Raw genomic sequence first — 19,940 nt, 5'->3', positions numbered from 1 at the left:
AGAAAATTACTCGTCAATAACCTTTCTGGCACGACTTCTGGTTCTGTAAGCAGGTGAGCTATTTTGAGATGGTTCTGAAGGCTCTGCCGCTGCAATTGTTGGTGCTTTCTCTGACTTCTTATCCTTTGCCGTATAAATCATGGCAGTGAATGGGCTACTCAAGTCAGCAATAATATCGGCGGCATAATCACTCACCCTTCAAAGCTGAGAGCGACTTGATAGACTATGAAGACAAACAAACTGATTGCCAAACCAGCTGGTGACCTGAACCACAGAGAAGTGCCCAAGAAACAGAGTGTGCTTCCAATGTACATTGGATCTTCCACGACGTTGAAAGGAAAGGTAGTGACGCGATGACTCATGAGAATACCAAAGTAGTCACCTAAATAAGTTCCAGTAACACCTAATGCGAACATTGAAGTAATGACCAGCAATTGACCGGTGAAGAAGAGCACAAAAGCGAGGACAATATGGGCAGTTGGGTAGTCTGGATGTGGAACAAGATTTGGCTGAGCGGCCAATGCTTGTTGGAAGCTGAAATTGTCAGAAAAGCGCGAGGCTGAGAACATACACACAGGTGATCGCGCAGAATACCCAGAGAGAAGATAGTAAAAGCAAGCAAGTAGCAGCCAAGATATGGGCGGCCACCAGCTAGCTTGGTGAGTAGCTTGTTGTGATATTCTTCCTGCGTGTAAGCACAGACCACAATCAAGACGACACGAACCTTGACGAGCCACCTAAGCAGAAGAATAAGGAAAATAGAATAAATGGGCTTTCAAACGTACGATATTCCAAAACAATGGGTTGAAGATTATAGAGCCAATGATGATCCACAGCGAAGGCTGCTTTAAGTCAAACCAAGTCTCCGGCTGATTGTGAGGGACGGATTGCAGGGCAGATGGGTAAGGCAGAAGCTCAGAAAGCCCTCTGAGAAATGGATGCTGCTTTGCGGACATGACAGTAACTCGGCAACTGAGTTGTGAGCAAACGACGAACACAAATTACTTTTGTAGAATATACCGCGTAGATACTAGCACGGATAATGACAGTAGATCCCCAACAATGGCTCGATACAATACTATCTGGAAACTATCTCGCTGAATCTCAAATCAAGATCTTGTGCGACGTAGTACTGGGTTTGCTAATAGAGGAGTCAAACATACAACCAGTCTCCAGTCCTGTCACTGTCTGTGGAGATATACATGGTCAATTTTGGGATTTACTTGAGCTTTTGCGGGTCGGCGGTGATTGCAGGGATACCAACTATATCTTCATGGTAAGGCGCTCAGTTGTTGCATTTCTCAGTGCTGAGCATAAACAGGGCGACTTCGTTGACAGAGGTCATCAAAGCCTGGAAAGTTTCACCCTCTTGATGGCGTTGAAAGCGAGGTTAGTCACTCTATACTTGAAATCATATTTAACAGTCAATTAGGTACCCAGATAGAATAACCCTTTTGCGCGGTAATCATGAATCTAGGCAAATCACACAAGTATATGGATTCTATGGTAAGCTGCCTTGCTCATTCGGTCTTTCGTCACTCATCGAAAGTATAAGACGAGTGTCAACAGAAATATGGAAACGCCAGCGTCTGGAAAGCATGTTGTCAAGTATTTGACTATCTCAATTTAGCTGCTGTGAGTCGCAAACCAATTTGAAACACAGCTAAAGGTTTCAGATCATTGATGGTAGGATACTCTGTGTTCATGGTGGTTTGTCGCCAGACGTGCGGACATTAGATCAAATCAGAGTGATCGGTAAGCTTCATACTATTTTAATCATTCTACCGCTCAGAATAAATCAGCAAGAGCGCAAGAAATACCCCATGATGGGCCTTTCTGTGGTGAATAGCTCGATTTGACACATATTCTCTGTTAATACCATTTAGATCTCATGTGGTCAGATCCTGATGATGTTGAGCATTGGAGTATTAGTCCCAGAGGGGCTGGTTGGCTGTTTGGTAATAAGGTTACGAAAGAGGTATATCACATTTCTACGCTGATATTTGTTTTAACTTGAACTCCAGTTTAATCACATAAACGGACTGGATATGATTGCGCGCGCTCATCAACTTATCCAAGAGGGATAGTAGGTTGCCACATTTCATTTGGACTGCGACTCACTCAAGAGAAGCAAATTTATGTTTCCTGACAACGATTTAGTGACCGTGTGGTCGGCGCCAAACTACTGTTATAGATGCGGTTCGTCAACATTCCACAATTTCTGTCAATTTGCTTACTTCGACAAAGGGAACGTTGCAAGTGTTCTCAAAGTAAAAGAGAATGAGCCTGTCACAGAGAACAACTTCGCGATTTTCGATGCTGGTTTGTTTTTACTTGTTCCTTTATCATCTGTTGAGTATCTTCACAGTGGCAGATCAGGATAGGGGTTCAGCAACACGGGTCACACCCTCTCAGTACTTGTGAGTCTATTCTTAGTCTCTCACTACTTGCCACTAAAGTTACCGCCAAATCACCAGCTTGTAATTCTTTGTAAATTGTGCATCATTTATTAATTCATCGTTCTTATCGCTTCGTCCGCTTTGTTCTTATACTTTTCATTGTTCTCATTGTTTTCATTGTTTTCTTAATTTTCTTAATTGTATTTTTCACTGTGGGGTTCTCGGCCAAGTACCGGATTGGAACGGTGAAAGGTGATGTAAGGCACAACTTAAAGACCAGATGATTTTTTTATTCTCTATTTAAATTTGTGGTTCCTCATTTTATCCCTTGACCATCTTCCATCACCATCGATGTTTGCTAAAGGCTTTGCATCACTCAACCTTACACGTGCTTCCGTCCCAAACAAAGGTGAGGAGCTTGAAGTATTTTGCACTGAATATAACTGATCGAAGCAGGTCTTTCACCAGTCAAAGGCGTCGCTGGCGCTTTGCCTTCGCTGCTTACGCGTGATTTCGGCCATACCCCTATCCAATTTAGAGAACGTATCCGTGGGTGAACTTTGTTTAGAACACTATTTCTGCTAAATAAACGAGTCAGGCATACCGGAAATCGATCCTCCAGTGAAGCCAAAGTCACCTTACCTGCGCTACATGCACTATCTCATTGAGGAAGAGAAGAAGTTCAAGCCATACGCAAAAATCAATCCGATTGAATTCGGTCAAAAAGTTGCTTCACCTGCATGGGAAAGCCTTTTTGAGACTCAAAAGGAGGTTTGTCTTTGTTTGTCACTTTTTCATCTGTCTTACAAACCAAAGCCATATGAGTCCGCTTACCATGATGCCTACAAGCTTTACAAGCCTGAAGAGAGGAACTGGTGGATGACCAAGACTTTCTCAGACATCAGCCACATCAATAACATTCGCAGAGAATCTGGAGCCAAGCAGCTTTCAATCCCTGCAGAGTATCGCAAAGAGATGAACAGATCTGAACGTGAAGCTAAGCAAGCCGATAAAGCTACTAGAACTAAAGGACTCGCTAATGCTCGCAATCGTTACATGTCTGAGATCATCCCACAGCTCACCTTAGACCTTGGTGACTCCAAACATGCAATGAAAGCTGCTTCTCAAATGTGGAAGGATCTCTCAGAGGAAGATAAAGAGGTAAGAGCCATTGAAGCTAACCGATATATATTCTAATTTCATTACAGCCATACCAGAAAGCTTTCCGCATTGCAAAGGCTGAAAGAGACGCTGAAAGAGAACCAAAGATCTAAGTCAATACCAAGATGCTCTTGCATGATAGATCAATAATTGCAAACTATATCTACAAATGAATATATCTCAATACCGTAATGACGTCTTGAACTATTTATCAATCGAGACGATTGATTCACTAAATCACTTGTTTAGCTCGTATCTTCTATTTCAATTATTATCATGCATTATTAAATCAAATTATCCAGAAAATCTTGATCTTCTGCGATGCCTTGTGGAACGACTGTTGACGATTCGTTAGCTTCTGGTATGACTTTGTCGTCCTTATTGTTTGTTTGGATTCCTATCAAAGCCGGAGTGTTGCTTATACTGTCGAAAAAGTGGTTGTCGTTGCTTTGATCCGACGTTTTCTTTGAAGATTCGTATCGCTGAATGTATTGCCTACCAGATTCGCCTCTAAGACGAGATTTGAGGTCTAAATATAATCAGCGATGTCACAAAAGTGGTCTGCAGACTCACTCCAACCCGCTTCAGCGTTGATTCTGTCTTTATGCATTTCCCTTAATTCTTTGGTACTCTGTGTGTCCATTTGAAGTACCTGCCGATTATTATTCCTATCCCTATTTGCTAAGTCATAATCTATATCGCCCTCGTCTATATTAACGGCCTTCTGTGTACTATATTGACCAACATCATCATCCACATTTGCAGATTTCGTCATGAAAGTGGACATATCGTAATCTTCATTTGATGAATGACCTTGTATATCCTTAGTAAATAAAGGTGAGTTAAATGAATATTCAAACCTTCCTCGCCTTCGTCGTCTGGCTCATCATATCTACTAGAGTTATTTACCAAACGCCGCCTAGAAAACTTTGGGTGCTGTGATCGCCTAGCGGCTACTTGATTGAGATAGCTGTTGATCAGATATTGTCAACTTACTGTTGCTAGTAATGCTAGCTGCAACTGCAACTCCACCCGCGGAATTGGATTCATCCTGAGAATCGTCTCCAGTGTCACTCCCACTTCCACTTCCACTTCCACTATCAATGGGGACATCCTGCTTCTGAAGCTCTGGGAATGCTACTTCATCAGTGAGTGTTGGTGGTGGCGGTGGGGGTCTTCTGTTAGGTCTCGTGGCTGTACTCAAGCCTCTAGAAGATTTCCATGCGCGAGAAGCCTTTGCTTTATATTTGTCCTGTAAAACCATTTAATTCAGATTTTTAGACTATTCCGTCGACTTGATTTACTACTATCAAGAAAGATGCAGAGCCAGATTCGCGAGGTTTGGGCAGATAATCTTGATGCCGAATTAGATATTCTCCGTGAATTAGTAGATCGATATCCATACGTGTCCATGGTTAGTTTGGCTGTCATCTTTGACACTCAGGCTAACAGCCCTAGGACACGGAATTTCCTGGTGTTGTAGCAAGGCCGATTGGGAACTTTAAGAATTCTTCAGATTACCATTACCAAACGTTACGGTGCAACGTAGATCTCCTTAAAATCATTCAATTGGGTATCACTATCGCTGACGCAGAGGGGAACATGCCCGAATATCCAACTTGGCAATTCAATTTCAAATTCAATTTGAAGTGAGTATTCTCACCATCATCTTTGTCCCATTCTCATGACATTCGCAGTGATGATATGTACGCACCCGATTCAATAGAATTACTCACGAAATCTGGGATAAATTTCAAGAGGCTGGAAGCTAATGGTGTCGATATAGAGGAATTTGGTGAGAAGCTAGTCACATCTGGTTTTGTTCTGTTTGATCATGTTCACTGGATATCGTTTCATAGGTATGTATAGACTGCAAGTACATAGTACGCAACTGATTGATGCAGTGGATATGACTTTGGTTACTTACTCAAAGTTCTTACGGCGCTGCCACTACCTTCAAATGAAACTGATTTTTTTGATCTACTTCGCATATGGTTCCCCTGCATATTCGACATCAAGTACGTTATGAAGATCAACAGGCTTCTTAAAGGTGGTCTACAAGATATAGCAGATGAGTTGCAGGTTAGACACGTCTGTTTCGTCATGCCGAATCGGCTGACTTTCATCAGGTAATGCGGATAGGCCCACAGCATCAAGCAGGATCAGATTCATTGGTCACATCTGCTTCATTCTTCTCTATGCGCAGTAAGTTTTTTGATGGTGCATCTGAGAGGGACAGACAATTGTGGGGTACTTCGCTTGGTTCTAGGCTTGGCTAACTCAACACAGACTTCATTGTATGGGATATTTGTATGGCATCGGCATAGGAGCTGGCGCTAGTGCTATACAGACTCCAGGAGCACCATTCACTCCTATGAGTAACCCTATACCTACGCCTTACGTTGGCCCCCAACCTATTGCACCTTATCATCAAAATCGCTCAACAGTAGGATTTGGGGAAAGGTGATGATAGAAGTAAAGTTGTATTTATCATTGACTGTCTTTTTAATATTCGCCCATCAGACAACACAAAAGGTGTTAGTTTATTTGTATATTAAAAGGCTCAATGATAGGATCTGTGGAAAGGTGATAATTGACATATAGTTATATTTATCATCATTGATTGCCTTTTTACATATTGTCAAAGTTCTAAGTAAAAGCAGACTGCATTGGATAGACCTGGTGGAGTCTTTGTCAGATTCACAAAGACTCTTAGTAGACACTTACTTTTCCTTAAGTAATGATGCAACCAGATGAGCTACCATATGTCTCATTTTCACCCGGCTCTTCTCTCTCTACGTTGATGTGGACTTGGTCAACTTGGATTTGTGAGACTTCAATTTCTGGTATCATTGCTACGTTTGTGACACGATGTAGAAAATTCAAGAGGAAGCTCTCTTAATTATAATCTCTAAATATCATTGTCTGAACCTTATTGCGCTTATCTTTCACTGTTCTCGTTTGATCAAAACTCTGTCATCAGAAGGACAATGAGGCTTCCATTTTCTTTTTCTTTTTACGCATGACTTGATCGTTCCTGCATTAAAATCATTGTGCGATGTAAATTAATTGAGACAATGAACGGAGAAAGGGAACGAATGATAAAGCGATTAAGCGATATTAGTTGCATAATCTAAACGACTATCATGTCTTCTTTGGTGGCCCTACCAATCATTTCAATACTCGCTGTGATCATCACCATATTGCCTTGCGCATGGCACTACCGTGTACGCAATACCAGTGTTCTTATTCTTATTGCTTGGCTTGCAATTGTAAACTTCACTTATTTTATCAACTCAATCGTTTGGCACGATAATGTTGACATTCGTACTCCAGTTTGGTGTGACATTAGTGAGTACAGACGGAATAACAGTGACTATTATTAATCGAAGCAGCAACAAAGCTGATAATCGGAGCAAATATCGCCATACCGACCACAGCAGCATGTATTTTGCGCAACCTGTCAAACATAGCAACAGCATCTGTAGTTAATACAAGCAGGAAGGACAGGCAAAAAAAGCTCTTGATCGAACTAGCGTTTGGTGTTCTTGTCCCTATCATCTATATGGTACTACACTTGGTAGTTCAAGATCGACGATTCAACCTCGTCGAAGGTATTGGTTGTATGCCTGTGGTTTGGCCTTCATGGCTTTCTCTCGTTCACACGTCCCTTCTTCCATTTATTTTTGCAATGGTAGCGGCTTTTTACTCATGTGAGTTTACATTTTGAAGGATTACATAATGCCCATTTTCGATAGTCAAGACAATCCGAAGTTTCTACCAGCATAAAGAAACATTCACAGACTTGTTCAAAATGAAAACGCACGGTCTCACTAAGAGTAGATACTTCCGTTTGATAGGACTTGCCGTGGTGATGCTTACTCTCACTGTCGCAGCCGCAATAGCTCAACTAGTCGTCAACATTCAAGCAAATAACGGACATTTACTACCTTATAATAGCTGGAACCAAGTTCACGCTCACTTTTCCGTCATCTATCGACTTAGTAAATCTGAAATGACTCAACATCAACTAAGCGTAAATATAGCGAGCTGGATAGTGCCAATCTTGTCATCTATTATCTTCTTCTTGTTCTTTGGACTTTCAGAGGAGGCTAGAAAAGAGTACATTAGATTGAGTTGCATTTTCATGCCTTGCCTGAAGCCGAAGTTTAGACAGTGAGTTTGAGGTTGGTCTCAGACTTCAGACTGATTTGTTATAGGTTCTCACAGAGAAACGATCGTATTTCAAGCCTTTCGAACTATTCGTTTCCTCCTAGTCCTAGGATAGATAACTACGAGAAGGAAAATACAGTTAAAAGCAAAAACAACGTCAATGATTATGAGCTCCCAGTCTTAAGAGCCTAGACACTTTATCATAGATAATCAAAATGTTTTTCAAAATGTATTCTTGTAGAAAAGTGATGTATTATAATTAAACTTGGTCTTCGTCGCGACTAAACAGGAATTAAGCTGAAGATCAAGAGAGTAGAAGGAGACATACCCTGCATAGAATTTTTCGAGGAATGTTTGAGGTCTAGCTGTTTTAGAGTGTCAGACCGTTATCTCAAGTGTTTTGTTAACTAACGTGGAGCCTGTGGTGGAGTTAAATAGATGAAATTGAAAGATAAGGAAACATACCTCTTCCAAAGCGAACCAGCGCATTATATGAGACTCTTGCTTCCATGCATTCATCGTCTCCTGATACTCTTGCCTGCCTTTGAATAAGACTAAGTCAATAACATTCAAATCATCCAAATTTCTGTTCTTCTCAAATTCCTGACGAATCTTTGCTCTTATTTGTGAAGGTGGAATGTTAAGTGAGTATAATGCACAGATGCTTGGAGCCTATTCAATCCGTTGAGCCTCATCGGCCTACTCGTCGTTTGAGGTACTCACGCTGCGATAGAAGTCACGATAAAGCGTTCTAGCTCTTGCATGAGCTTCAGCTAATGAGTTTGATGATCTTGCAACTTGAGAGAGTCTTGAGGGAATAGTAGTCATCAGTGGACTTGCTAAAGATGATGGTTTTGGTCAGAAAGACATCGCTGTTGATAATTTAAAAGCCTGAAAGCTTTTGTTGTATTTTATGTTATTTTCTCAACTGTCTTTTCAACACTTACTCCATTGTCCTCATGTCGTCTACTAAGATACCCAGATCTGCGTTATACGCCAATCAGATTGACTACCCTCCAAGACTTAACGGCAGTCTCCCAAACACTGCTTTCAATATTTCTCTTATCGCTTTTACTTTAGGCGCTTTCTTCGGTTCGAATTTGGTTCCCGGTATATCAGCTATAAACGTTCATCTTGGTATATTTATTGGTTATTTCAGAGGATCAGCGCAAACTTCTCTCTATATTGTTGTACTTTGTTGGTTTCATCTCTGGGAATTCCTCAGTACAGCAGGCTGGAATACAACAAAAACATCAGTCGATTGTTAGTTATAATGCGTACAACAGTTCGTTCGGCTAATCAACCGACAGCTTATTTATTAAACAATGGCTACAGTTACTTCGTTGCTCACTCTTTCGGCCTTGTGTCGCACATCGCTTTAGTGTGGCTTTTTCCCTCAGTCTCTTCCAATAAATGGCCGATAATATTAGGTATGCTCAAATTTTGGCTTAACAAAACGTATAATGATATCATTAAGGTTTTTGCTTAGTCGTAGTTGGACAGCTGCTACGCACGTTAGCTATGGTACACGCGAATGAGAGCTTTTCACACCACGTTGCGTCTTTCAAGCAAAAAGATCATGCACTGGTTACTTCGGGCGTATATAGGTATGTAATACCTCTTTTGCCTTTTGTCAAACACTGAATAAAACAGCTTTGTTCGTCATCCATCCTATTTGGGTTTCTACCTGTGGGCTTTAGGCACTCAAATGATTTTAACGAATCCCTTATCTTTCTTGGGATTCGCAATCATCCTACAAAGATTCTTTTCTGACCGGATTAAACGTAAGTGAACCTTTTTCATCGATACTCAATTGAACCGACTTTAGATGAAGAGAAATATCTCATCAAGTTCTTTGGAAACGAATATAAAAATTACAGAAACAATGTGTACTCCTTTTTGCCATTCTTCATTTAATCTTCACATAACACAATGACGTGTGCGACGTCCTTGTCGATTCAACTACCAACATGAGTACAACATCCTATATAAATAAAATTAAAGGAGAAGCGCCAGTAACGATACAAGAAGATTTGAGGAATTTGGAGGATTATTTCAATAAGCGGTTCGTACAATTTACAGAAAGAAAGAAAGCTAACTAGCCACAAAGCTTATACCATCAACTCACAAAGACTTTGAAAGGTTTGATACAAAAGGATGAAATATCAAAATACTTAGTGGGACTATGGAACAATTTCATTACCAGTTTCAAAGACAAGCTTAATCAGCTTCGTTTGGTCGAGATTGGTGTGCGGGTTGCTCAGCAAATGGACCCACAAGAATCATTGAGCTTCTTGCAATCATTGTTGGGCTCACTTCCAACCCCAAGAGCTGCACTCTCACCTTCCCTCAAACCAAGCACAGCTAAACCATTCGATGAAGAACAATCACCAACTAAAACTGAAGCTGAGGCTTACGTTTTGGCTAGAATCTCAATCGCTCATTATGACCTCTTGCTTGGAAATTTAGATAAGGCAAAAGAAGCAATGGACGTTTGTGAGCGTACTTTAGATTCAATGGACGGTGTCGAAGCTAGTGTAACAGGAGCTTGGTTGCGTGTTAGCGGTGATTTTTACAAGGTAATTATAGCTTTAATTTTTTATTTTTACACTTTGTTGACTAGATGACTCACAGTCTAAGGCCGAATATGCAGCATTCTACCGTACAACCTTGTTGTACATCTCATGTGCTGGCTTAGATCAACTTGACAAAGTTGAACAGATTCAAAAAAGTCATGATTTGGCTATCGCTGCTTTATTAGGCGATACTATCTATAACTTTGGTGAATTGGTTAGTCATCGCAATTTTTCATTTCAGAAAGAGCTTACGAGTAACCAGTTAACTCATCCTGTCTTGAATGCTTTGAATGGTAGTGATCTAGAATGGTTGAAGGACATTATCTACATTTTTAATGAAGGTGACATAGCAAAGTTCGAGCTCAACGCAAACAAGTTAGCAAATGAGGTAAGTTTCCCGTCTAGTCATGCTACAATGAATAAACATTTTGTACAGTCTATTCTTCAAGAAAGTCAGGCTTTCCTTCGTCAGAAGATATGCTTAATGGCATTAATCGAATGTATCTTCAAGAGATCATCAAAAGACCGCGTTTTGTCATTCTCTACCATTGGTGCTGAGACAAAGTTACCGTCAGATGAGGTTGAACATTTGATTATGAAAGCATTGTCGTGAGTTTTCAAAAGTATGAAATATCAACCACTCACAGATCACTTAAGTTTGAATCTTATTCGTGGCACCATCGATCAAGTCTCAAGTACAGCTAGCATCAATTGGGTACAACCTAGGGTTTTGGACAAGAATCAAATCAAATCTTTGGCCTCGCGGTTGAATGAATGGAGATCTAAGGTGGAAAATGTGGCAGTCAATGTAAATAGCCAAGCGCCTGAATTATTTACATAAGTCCTAACAATTAATTGTTTTACTTGTCTTTCTTTGAGCCGGATGAAGTATTCGCGTTGTCGACAAGATCGTTCATAGCTTGATTATTTTGAGTAGATTGCTTTTTGAGGATGTCTAGAGAGAAAGTTAGCAAAGTGAATGGAGAAATTCAAGGTGTGCTTACTAATTTCACGATCTTTTGAGTCAAGTTGTTTCTTAAAGGTTTCAGCGGATGAGGAGTCACCGTCCTTCTGTAGGTGGATTAGTGATAAAATCAGATATTATTAGCGGAGTGACTAACCTTCATTAAGCTCAATTCTTCCTCAGCTTTGATGAGATCCATAATGATGCCGAATACGCGTGAGAGGATCCTGTGGGATGTGTGAGGGGTATTTGCTTAGGGAATCAACAAAAGCTGACAAGCTTAAGAAGAGAGTGAAACCTGAATGATTTTAAGGATGAGATAATTGAATGTGATGAAGACGTACCAGTCAAGTAGACATTACGTTGTGAGTAAAATCTAGGTTTGAAAATAAGAGACATTCCTTTTTAAAAAGAAGATGACGTACTTGCGTGCAGCAAAGTTAGATTCAGAGCGTACATCATTGAAAGAGTGCTCTTCCTTAGCAGCTTGGCCTTCTTTGACGACTTTGAGCATCCTTTGAACAGCATCAAAGAATAAGATTGAAGTGAAAATAAGAGATATTTTCAAGGAATATTGTAATTTAGCAACCAATGGGTTGGTGCTGAGGAATTTGAAGAAGCGTTGCTTGAAAGCGAAAGGCATTGGTGCAACGAGGACCAAGAAGGTAAGGACTCTGAGGCGTTATTAGAGTGTGTATGTTAATAGCCGATTGACTAACTCTGCGCTGAGTAAACCAAATCTGATAAAGGTGTTAGAGTGGATTGTGCCTCTGTAAGACAACTAACACTAAGCTATAATAAAGCTTGAATTCCGTTTAGATTTGTAGTTAAATATATAAAAAAAGCTCACTGTCATAATTTAAATTTAATTACGTCGATGTAATAGACCAAGAAGTTTAACTCAAGTTGACGTCAATTTGATTTCTTGTTTTTATTTGTAATTTATCGAGATATTTTGATTATTTTATTCATTAATTACGGCCACGCCTTCCTTTCACTTTCTCTCCTCAACACCCAGGATGACTAAATTCCCAGTGTCAATTAAACACGCAGGAAAGAAATTCGATTTGGAATTCAACACTCAGTACACCGGTTTAGACTTCAAGAATCAAATTCATTCTCTAACTGGCGTGGCTCCAGATAGGTGGGTCACACTACGTATCACTGTGGCATTCCCCCTTAACATCCTCGACAGGCAGAAAGTTATGATTAAAGGTGGAATGCTCAAGGATAATACGGATATGGAAAAGTTAGGATCATCGATCAAGCCTGGTCACTTGTTCATCGTCATTGGCGCTGCAGGGCCTCTACCAGAAGCTCCAAATCAAAAAGTAGTTTTCATGGAAGACCTCAGTGAGAAGGATTTATCGCAAGCCTTGAAAAACCCAGTCGGTTTGACTAATCTCGGTAACACTTGTTATTTAAACTCATCAGTTCAAGTTCTCAGAGCCATACCTGAGCTACAGAGCACTCTGAGTAACACACAAAACTCTGGCTTATTACGCTCCCTTCAATCCCTCTTTTCCTCGCTCAACAACTCAACTGACGCAATCACTCCAACTGCATTCCTCACAATGCTAAGATCCTCTTACCAACAATTCACTGAAACTGATAGATACGGTCAGTTCGCTCAACAAGACGCTGAAGAAGCTTGGGGCGCAATCCTCAACTCTTTGGGATCAGAGTTGATGACGTCACAGGGTAAATCATTCGTTGATCAATACATGAAGGGTACTTTCGTGAAAGAGATGTCTACGCCTGAATCAACACTTGAAGAGCCTTCTTACTCAATTGAAGAGTTTACTAAATTGGGTTGCAACATCTCTTCATCCACCAACTACCTCCAGCAAGGTTTAACAGATGGTTTGGATGAGCAGGTTACAAAACACTCCTCAACACTCAATAGAAACGCTCAATATACACAGAAATCGAGAATTAATAGATTGCCAGCATACCTCTCCGTCCATCTCGTCAGATTCTATTGGAGAGCTGATTTAGGCAAAAAGGCAAAAATCCTCCGCAAAGTAAAGTTCCCAATGGAGTATGATGCCAGTGATCTCGTCAGTGACGATCTCAAGGCTAAGATCAACCCGGTCAACAAGAAGCTTCTGTCAATCAACAAAGATAAAGAGGAGAGAAGAAGATTGAGGAAGCGTATCAAGACACGCACCGATCTCGAACAAAAAGCCAACGAGGCTAAAAACACCGACGATATGTTGATCGATGAAATCAAAGATGAGCAGGGCAAGATTGGTGACGTGGAGCTCCTCGATGAGAACGTTTATGAGGAGAGAGAGAAGAAAGAGCTTGATGAGCTTGTCAATAATGACTTAAAAAATGACACTGGTTGCTCACAGAGTGGCTTGTACGATTTGGTGGGTATAGTGACGCACAAAGGTGTAAACGCAGATGGCGGTCACTACATAGCCTGGGTCAGAGGGGATGTGCACAAGTCGGAAGAGGACAAGGACGATTGGTACAAATTCGACGACAACAAGGTCACCAAAGTATCCAAAGACAAAATTGCCCAATTGGAAGGAGGCGGTGAAGATAGTGTAGCCTACCTATTATTATATAAAGCAAAGTTGTAGACATTTATAAAAATTTCATCTTAAAAATAAAAATACTACTACTTTACTGGTTCAACTTAGTGATGTCATATGGAAGAAATTAAAATAAGTTTAGACGGGAACTATTGTATTACGGGTGAAGGTGAGACAGCAAGGAAGGTGAAGAGGCTTCTCGATCTCAAGTACGGTGTTGGATGCTCTGTCGATGGACACATCAAGTCCAGTGGCTTGACCATACAGATAAAAACTGAGAATGAGTATGTAGTTAGGTATGAGGAGTGTTTTACAGTGATGCAAATGTACTCATCACCTGTTCAGACCTAAAAACTCGAGTACTATGGATCTCAGGCTACAACTCCCAAATACATTCGACAATCTGAAAAATTACTTGATAGAATTACTGGCTAAGCCAGTGCGCAATGATTTATTCGGTAATACAAGAACACCCGTCGACAATGAATTTTTGGCTGCAGATGGCTGCCCAAGTGGAGGCGCGGTGGAGACTGCATTTGGAGGTACAGACGCAGATACAGATGCAGACGCATTATATTATTTATTCAATCAATACCAATCTTACAAGGACAAGGATATTTATTTCAACGATGGAACGATACTCTGCGCATCAATATATAGATGGATTTCTCAACTTAGCTCAGAGTTCTTATTTGACGATTTAGAATTATTTTTCAACACTTATAGACTATACCTCAGCTCGATGGAGTTGGCCAACTTATTATTTAAGAGATTCGAGTGGACGCTGCAGGGTGGTGATGATGAGCCTGCTTTAGAACTAGTCAGGGTGAGGACATTTGTCATGCTCCGATCATGGATCTCCAACTACTTTGGCTTTGATTTCGTGCCCAACTTAGACCTCCGTCTTAAGTTGTCACGATGGATTAATGAACAGAGGAAGATACAGAATGACAAGTCCGTAAAGATGATCGATAAGCTCATCAATATAGCCAAGGAGCGTCAAAGTGTTTATGAAATTTACAAGAAACATTCGCATGATGGTAATTTGTCGTCGTTTGATAGTAGCAATTCCAGCAGAAATTCCAGCACCGACAAACACCTCAGTCTGGACTTTGACCCAGGTCCACCAACCTATCTTCCCTCTTCCACATCGTCTAGAATGACAGCGAGCACAGCACCATCAACGTCATCACCGGTAAATGCATCAGAGCATAACGATTCAATTGCTGACACATTCGTCAAAACGTTTAACAAAGTCGGCAAAATTGGCAAAATTGGTAAGCGTATAATGTCCAACAAGCCACAGGTATTCGATAGTGATCAAGATAACAATGAGGATCAATTCAGAGATGAGTACACAGTAACGATATCGTTTCAGGAGTTCTGTCAACTCCAGGAGATTGATGTAAACAATATTATACCCAAGAATACAGACAAGGATGATGAAAGTAATGACAAAATCAAAAATAACTCAATTATGACCAAATTTTTACAATTAGATGATATAGACAGCGATATTGATAGTGATGAGGAGGTGGATGAAGATGTGGATGATTCAGCGGTAAAAGGGAAGAAGTTACCACATACTGATGGTGCAGCTCGACTTACCACTCATTCCGAAACAATGACAGATTCTCAAGTAGATATGGATAATTGGCAGAAGACATTCACCATTGAGGGGCTTGAATCTGATGAAGAAGACGATGGAGATGTGAATGCGGCGTTACGCGCGTTGGAAGGACACATCGACAAAGTGAAACAAAAGCAAAAATTACGTAAAGTCGAGTCCATGATGCAAAAGTCCAAGAAGAAAAGAATGAGTCAGAGTCAGGGTGTAGTTAGCACCGACGCAAGTGAAAACTCTTCACCCAACTTATCACCGATAATACGCGCAAATAGCGTGCTTGGTGGAAGTGCTAGTTTTACTAGCAATACCATACAACCAAAACCTCGTTCGCACTCCGTTGCAGTCACTTCACCTTCACTACCCATAAATAGAAAGAGAGGATTGAGTCATGGCTCAAGCGCGATAATAGATAGCCACAACACGACAAAGAAATCTGTGTGTAAATCGTGGATTTTGGATTACAAGACGGAGGAGCTCTCTAAACAATTTTCCCTTATTGAGAAGGATCTTTTCAACGAGATAAAGTTCGAGGATATAGAGAAGCTGGACAATTGGAAGGAGGAGTATCTTAAATTTGACACAATTATTAATTGGGTATCATTCATGAAAGAAGTAGCACGTAGGAAGGTTAGCAGTAATGAAAACTTACACGGCTCATCTATCAAGATCGTGATAGCAAGATTCAACATGACAGTGAGATGGGTGGCTTCAGAGATCCTCATCACAGACTCACCAGAGGATCGCTCAGCTGTTGTCAGTAAATTCATCCGACTTGCTTTCAAGTGTCAGCAGCTGAATAACTTTATGACGCTGATAGCTATATTGAGAGGTGTGTTTAAATTTTGTTTGTAGTGAATGTCACTAAATAGTAGTAGGTTTGGATCACCCTATCGTCAAACGGATGGCAGATACTTGGCCGAATGTATCCAAGCAAAGCATGCGTATGTTGACGACACTCAAGGTGTTCTGCAGCAATAGCGACAACTATTCTATGCTGCGAGATATATCTATGACACTCCTCAATAAGAAGATGTCAAATTCGTCGTCCTCCGACAAACGTTTGACTGGCATAACGAGGGACAGATCTTCTTCATCAGGGGCAAACAGCATCCCGTCACACGATATTTTCAGCGGTTGTATACCATTCGTAGGAATGTTCTTGAGCGATCTCTTTCAAGCTGACAAGTGTCCGAATTACGTAAAGAAAGGTGACGGTGATGACAAGTTGATAAATATTCAAAAACTTCGCCTCATACACTCTACTCGCAAGTCTATTCAGTCCTTCCAAGCCAATTCAACGCAGCAGTACGACCATCGTCTCTATTTAGATGGTAATCTCTACAGAAAGTGTCTCAAATTGCGCGTAGATGCGCGTGTTTTGGAGTGATGCTGATAGACAAATAAAGTGGACTTTATAGACTGCAATTAAATTCAACCCACTGCAATTCTCAAAGAAACAATAAATGTGATGTCTGTACATTATATAAATAATTGTGATAGAATATACTCTGGCATGGATGTGCGTTAAATGTAGTGGTGTTGAGGTCATTCTCATTCATTTACCCATTTAATACTTCTTGAATCCTCCATCATAGTCTCGTGGCGGGTAGTCCCTTGGAGGATAATCTCTTGGAAGATAGTCTCTTGGTGGGTAGTCTCTTGGCGGATAGTCTCTCGTTGGACCGGGTCTGTAATCATCTCTATAATCATTTCTTGGTGTGAATCTTCTTGGTGGCCTGTCAAAGTCATCTCTTGGTGGAAAATCTCTTGGTGGGTAGTCCCTCGGTGGATAAGATCTTGGTGAATAATCCCTTGGAGGACCTCTAGGAGGTCTACTTTGCGAGTGTTAGAAAAAAGCACCTAGCTAAAAAGTAAACCCACCTATAGTCATCATATCTATCTCTTGGTCCCATCGGCTTGTAAGGTTTGTATGGGAGTGAATGTGGTGGGCCGCCGCGTGGATATGGCTTATATGGTGTGCTGCCATAGTAATCTTTTGGTGGAGGAGGGTAGTCACTATATTCGCTGCGAGCATGTTAGACGAGGAAAGCAGCAAACAGAAGTTATTCACCGTGAAGGTGGTGGGTAAGACCTGCGACCAGAATCACTATGAGTAAGATTAGATGATTGAGAATAATATACACACCCATATCTGTCATATCTGTCATGGTATGGGTGGTAGCGGGCTGCGTACCGTGGAGGACCGCGCTCGTAGCGATCATTGCGGTCGTAACCCCCGTGATCCCTTGGTGAAGGGTATGGTTGATAGCGTGGTTTTTGAGGTCTAGCAGACATGGATCTGTCATCTGAAAAGGGGGTGAGTGGTTTAAATTAATCAACAGCCTCCGCACATTTTGGTGGACCAATATACTGGCCAGGAGTTGGTTCGCGTGGACGACCTCTACGTGCTCTTGCAACGGTGATAGTCTTCCCTAAGATCTGGGAAAGGTGTAGCTTTTCAATTGCGTCGTCTGCCTCGGATGGATTTTCGAAAGTGACAAAACCAAAACCTCTAGATTCTCTCGTGTGTGGATCGAGCATAATGACGACTTTTAAGACCTAAATTGAGAGAATAACAATTGAGTGAGATTGAAACTAAATATAAATGAAATCACACCTTTCCAGAACTAGACATATGCTCAGTGAGTAATTGATCATCGACGCCAACGTGCATATGTGAGACGTGAACGATACAACCTTGGGGATTATCGTTTTGATTGGAGTGAGAGTAACTAGCAGGGTAATCAGAGTGATCTTGTTGATCTTTTTGGCCTTGTTGGTCTATTTGGTGTGGTGTTTGTTGGCTGTTATGGGTTGTGTGAGTGGATCGAGTGGTTGAATTGAGTTGAGTCGAGTTACCGATTGCTGTGCAAGTTATCCAAGTTATTCAAGTTGTTCGCGTTATCTGATTGTTCAACTGGGCGCGGTGGTGTTGTGCCCTTCCCTTCAAAATCAACTGTATCTTCCTGCTTTTGATTTTCTGACCATTCTGGTGAGTTATTGAGAATATTTACAAATTTAATTGCCCAAATTTACCATCATTTATTTCTGACATTTTTGATAGTTTTTGAGTAAATTTAGACGTTGAAAATGACCGCTCGACGTCTTTCGCAACTCTCAAATCAATTTATAAAAATGTCATACTCGACGAGGCAAATTGGTGCACCAAACACAACAGAATTTAAGACTTACATTGAGAAGGACAACAAGGTCATCTCACCTTTCCACGACTTGCCTTTGTACGCCGATGACTCAAAGACCATTTTGAACATGGTTGTCGAGATCCCAAGGTGGTAAGCGTTTTATTCTAGTACTCATAATTCTTCCTCACTCTCAATTACCAGGACCAACGCAAAGATGGAAATCACCAAGTCTTCCTTCTTCAACTCGATCGAACAAGACACCAAGAAGGGCAAGCTGCGTTATGTGCGTAACTCTTTCCCTTGGAAGGGCTACATCTGGAACTACGGTGCCTTCCCTCAAACCTACGAGGACCCAGACAGCGTCCACCCAGAGACCAAGGTGTGTCTTTCCTTTTTGCACGCTCCCCTCTGACGGCTCGCGCAGGCTAAAGGTGACGGCGACCCAATCGACGTCTGTGAGATTGGTGAGGCTGTTGGCCACATCGGTCAAGTCAAGCAAGTCAAGGTTTTGGGTACTCTCGCTCTACTCGACGAAGGCGAAACTGACTGGAAGGTGGGTAATTATCGTGCGCCCTAATACTCCACTTACATTTCACAGATCATTGTCATCGACGTCAACGACCCTCTCGCACCAAAGATCAACGACATCGAAGACGTAGAGCGCCACCTTCCAGGTCTTCTCCGTGCCACCAACGAATGGTTCAGAATCTACAAGATCCCAGACGGAAAGCCAGAGAACCAATTCGCTTTCTCAGGTGAAGCTAAGAACAAGAAGTACGCTACCGAGATTGTCCACGAGTGCCACGAAGCCTGGAGAGGTCTTCTTACCGGCAAGGTCAGCAGCGAGGGTGTTTCATGCGCCAACGTCTCTGTCGAAGGCTCTAAAGACAAGATCTCTACCACTGATGCCCAATACAACCAAATCCCAGCTCACTCGCCACAGCCAGCTGCTCCAGTTGACCCTTCCATTGACAAGTGGTTCTTCATCTCTGCTGCTTAAATATATCACCGCGATTATCAGCCCAAATCTGTGCACAAGTCCAGGATTTGAGTTGTCTTTATTTCATAATCGTTAGAATGTTCATAGTTATTCCTTTAATCTATTGGTGTGGATATAGTTTGTTTGGCGAATTGTGTTGTTTCACTCGAATGCCTTGTTCACCTGCTTGATAAGTATGGCACCAGCCCATCTCAACGCAGTGTCATTCTCTTATCGGCCTAAATTACCTGTATTGATACCAGTGTCGTTAAATAGTCTGTTGTTTTCACAATATGCACATTCAATACGGTCAAGCTGAAACAGTTTGTTGAAATTCGAGCTGGTCTTTGTTGGGTGTGTTAAGGTTTGGGCTTG

The 19,940-nt window shown here is 41.4% G+C and overlaps 12 protein-coding genes across 12 annotated transcripts; 7 read left to right on the top strand and 5 right to left on the bottom strand.

Moving 5' to 3' along the window:
- Positions 1-6: 6 nt before the first annotated feature.
- On the bottom strand, positions 7-956 carry J056_001971 (Methylene-fatty-acyl-phospholipid synthase; the record flags this gene model as incomplete). Its single annotated transcript, XM_009267835.1, has 5 exons — positions 7-154; positions 196-534; positions 576-681; positions 725-737; positions 786-956. The coding sequence occupies 5 exons, from the start codon at positions 954-956 to the stop codon at positions 7-9; spliced, it is 777 nt and encodes a 258-aa protein (XP_009266110.1).
- An 86-nt stretch (positions 957-1,042) lies between these two features.
- J056_001970 (Serine/threonine-protein phosphatase ppe1) lies at positions 1,043-2,384 on the top strand (the record flags this gene model as incomplete). The annotated part of the gene is made up of 10 exons (XM_009267834.1): positions 1,043-1,276; positions 1,322-1,389; positions 1,433-1,506; positions 1,556-1,635; positions 1,677-1,755; positions 1,803-1,841; positions 1,887-1,978; positions 2,025-2,086; positions 2,132-2,199; positions 2,248-2,384. 10 exons carry the CDS (start codon positions 1,043-1,045, stop codon positions 2,382-2,384), a joined length of 933 nt encoding a protein of 310 aa, XP_009266109.1.
- Positions 2,385-2,750: 366 nt separating this feature from the next.
- J056_001969 (uncharacterized protein) lies at positions 2,751-3,673 on the top strand (the record flags this gene model as incomplete). The annotated part of the gene is made up of 5 exons (XM_009267833.1): positions 2,751-2,808; positions 2,856-2,948; positions 2,998-3,170; positions 3,216-3,560; positions 3,608-3,673. The coding sequence occupies 5 exons, from the start codon at positions 2,751-2,753 to the stop codon at positions 3,671-3,673; spliced, it is 735 nt and encodes a 244-aa protein (XP_009266108.1).
- A 171-nt stretch (positions 3,674-3,844) lies between these two features.
- J056_001968 (uncharacterized protein) lies at positions 3,845-4,824 on the bottom strand (the record flags this gene model as incomplete). The annotated part of the gene is made up of 4 exons (XM_009267832.1): positions 3,845-4,089; positions 4,134-4,373; positions 4,421-4,513; positions 4,557-4,824. 4 exons carry the CDS (start codon positions 4,822-4,824, stop codon positions 3,845-3,847), a joined length of 846 nt encoding a protein of 281 aa, XP_009266107.1.
- Positions 4,825-4,878: 54 nt separating this feature from the next.
- On the top strand, positions 4,879-6,027 carry J056_001967 (CCR4-NOT transcription complex subunit 7; the record flags this gene model as incomplete). Its single annotated transcript, XM_009267831.1, has 6 exons — positions 4,879-4,974; positions 5,019-5,209; positions 5,258-5,419; positions 5,465-5,642; positions 5,690-5,805; positions 5,850-6,027. 6 exons carry the CDS (start codon positions 4,879-4,881, stop codon positions 6,025-6,027), a joined length of 921 nt encoding a protein of 306 aa, XP_009266106.1.
- Positions 6,028-7,992: 1,965 nt separating this feature from the next.
- J056_001966 (NADH dehydrogenase 1 alpha subcomplex subunit 6) lies at positions 7,993-8,561 on the bottom strand (the record flags this gene model as incomplete). Its single annotated transcript, XM_009267830.1, has 5 exons — positions 7,993-8,014; positions 8,062-8,098; positions 8,146-8,152; positions 8,199-8,405; positions 8,457-8,561. 5 exons carry the CDS (start codon positions 8,559-8,561, stop codon positions 7,993-7,995), a joined length of 378 nt encoding a protein of 125 aa, XP_009266105.1.
- A 1,142-nt stretch (positions 8,562-9,703) lies between these two features.
- Positions 9,704-10,922, top strand: J056_001965 (putative 26S proteasome regulatory subunit rpn9; the record flags this gene model as incomplete). Its single annotated transcript, XM_009267829.1, has 5 exons — positions 9,704-9,798; positions 9,844-10,312; positions 10,368-10,523; positions 10,572-10,697; positions 10,746-10,922. 5 exons carry the CDS (start codon positions 9,704-9,706, stop codon positions 10,920-10,922), a joined length of 1,023 nt encoding a protein of 340 aa, XP_009266104.1.
- Positions 10,923-11,169: 247 nt separating this feature from the next.
- Positions 11,170-12,129, bottom strand: J056_001964 (uncharacterized protein; the record flags this gene model as incomplete). The annotated part of the gene is made up of 9 exons (XM_009267828.1): positions 11,170-11,264; positions 11,314-11,380; positions 11,431-11,500; positions 11,550-11,571; positions 11,618-11,649; positions 11,699-11,947; positions 11,993-12,013; positions 12,060-12,076; positions 12,124-12,129. The coding sequence occupies 9 exons, from the start codon at positions 12,127-12,129 to the stop codon at positions 11,170-11,172; spliced, it is 579 nt and encodes a 192-aa protein (XP_009266103.1).
- A 163-nt stretch (positions 12,130-12,292) lies between these two features.
- J056_001963 (Ubiquitin carboxyl-terminal hydrolase 6) lies at positions 12,293-13,864 on the top strand (the record flags this gene model as incomplete). Its single annotated transcript, XM_009267827.1, has 1 exon — positions 12,293-13,864. The coding sequence occupies one exon, from the start codon at positions 12,293-12,295 to the stop codon at positions 13,862-13,864; it is 1,572 nt and encodes a 523-aa protein (XP_009266102.1).
- Positions 13,865-13,933: 69 nt separating this feature from the next.
- On the top strand, positions 13,934-16,830 carry J056_001962 (Guanine nucleotide exchange factor LTE1; the record flags this gene model as incomplete). The annotated part of the gene is made up of 3 exons (XM_009267826.1): positions 13,934-14,112; positions 14,162-16,272; positions 16,319-16,830. The coding sequence occupies 3 exons, from the start codon at positions 13,934-13,936 to the stop codon at positions 16,828-16,830; spliced, it is 2,802 nt and encodes a 933-aa protein (XP_009266101.1).
- A 180-nt stretch (positions 16,831-17,010) lies between these two features.
- On the bottom strand, positions 17,011-18,498 carry J056_001961 (uncharacterized protein; the record flags this gene model as incomplete). Its single annotated transcript, XM_009267825.1, has 8 exons — positions 17,011-17,278; positions 17,325-17,468; positions 17,515-17,550; positions 17,590-17,749; positions 17,795-18,002; positions 18,061-18,247; positions 18,303-18,432; positions 18,480-18,498. 8 exons carry the CDS (start codon positions 18,496-18,498, stop codon positions 17,011-17,013), a joined length of 1,152 nt encoding a protein of 383 aa, XP_009266100.1.
- An 80-nt stretch (positions 18,499-18,578) lies between these two features.
- Positions 18,579-19,586, top strand: J056_001960 (Inorganic pyrophosphatase; the record flags this gene model as incomplete). Its single annotated transcript, XM_009267824.1, has 4 exons — positions 18,579-18,736; positions 18,788-18,965; positions 19,011-19,139; positions 19,185-19,586. The coding sequence occupies 4 exons, from the start codon at positions 18,579-18,581 to the stop codon at positions 19,584-19,586; spliced, it is 867 nt and encodes a 288-aa protein (XP_009266099.1).
- Positions 19,587-19,940: the final 354 nt, after the last annotated feature.

The sequence above is a fragment of the Wallemia ichthyophaga genome (genome assembly GCF_000400465.1).
Source record: "Wallemia ichthyophaga EXF-994 unplaced genomic scaffold scaffold2, whole genome shotgun sequence".
NCBI lineage: Eukaryota > Fungi > Basidiomycota > Wallemiomycetes > Wallemiales > Wallemiaceae > Wallemia > Wallemia ichthyophaga.
The sequence above is the reverse complement of the archived record's forward strand: the minus strand, read 5'-3'. Positions and strand labels throughout refer to the sequence as shown.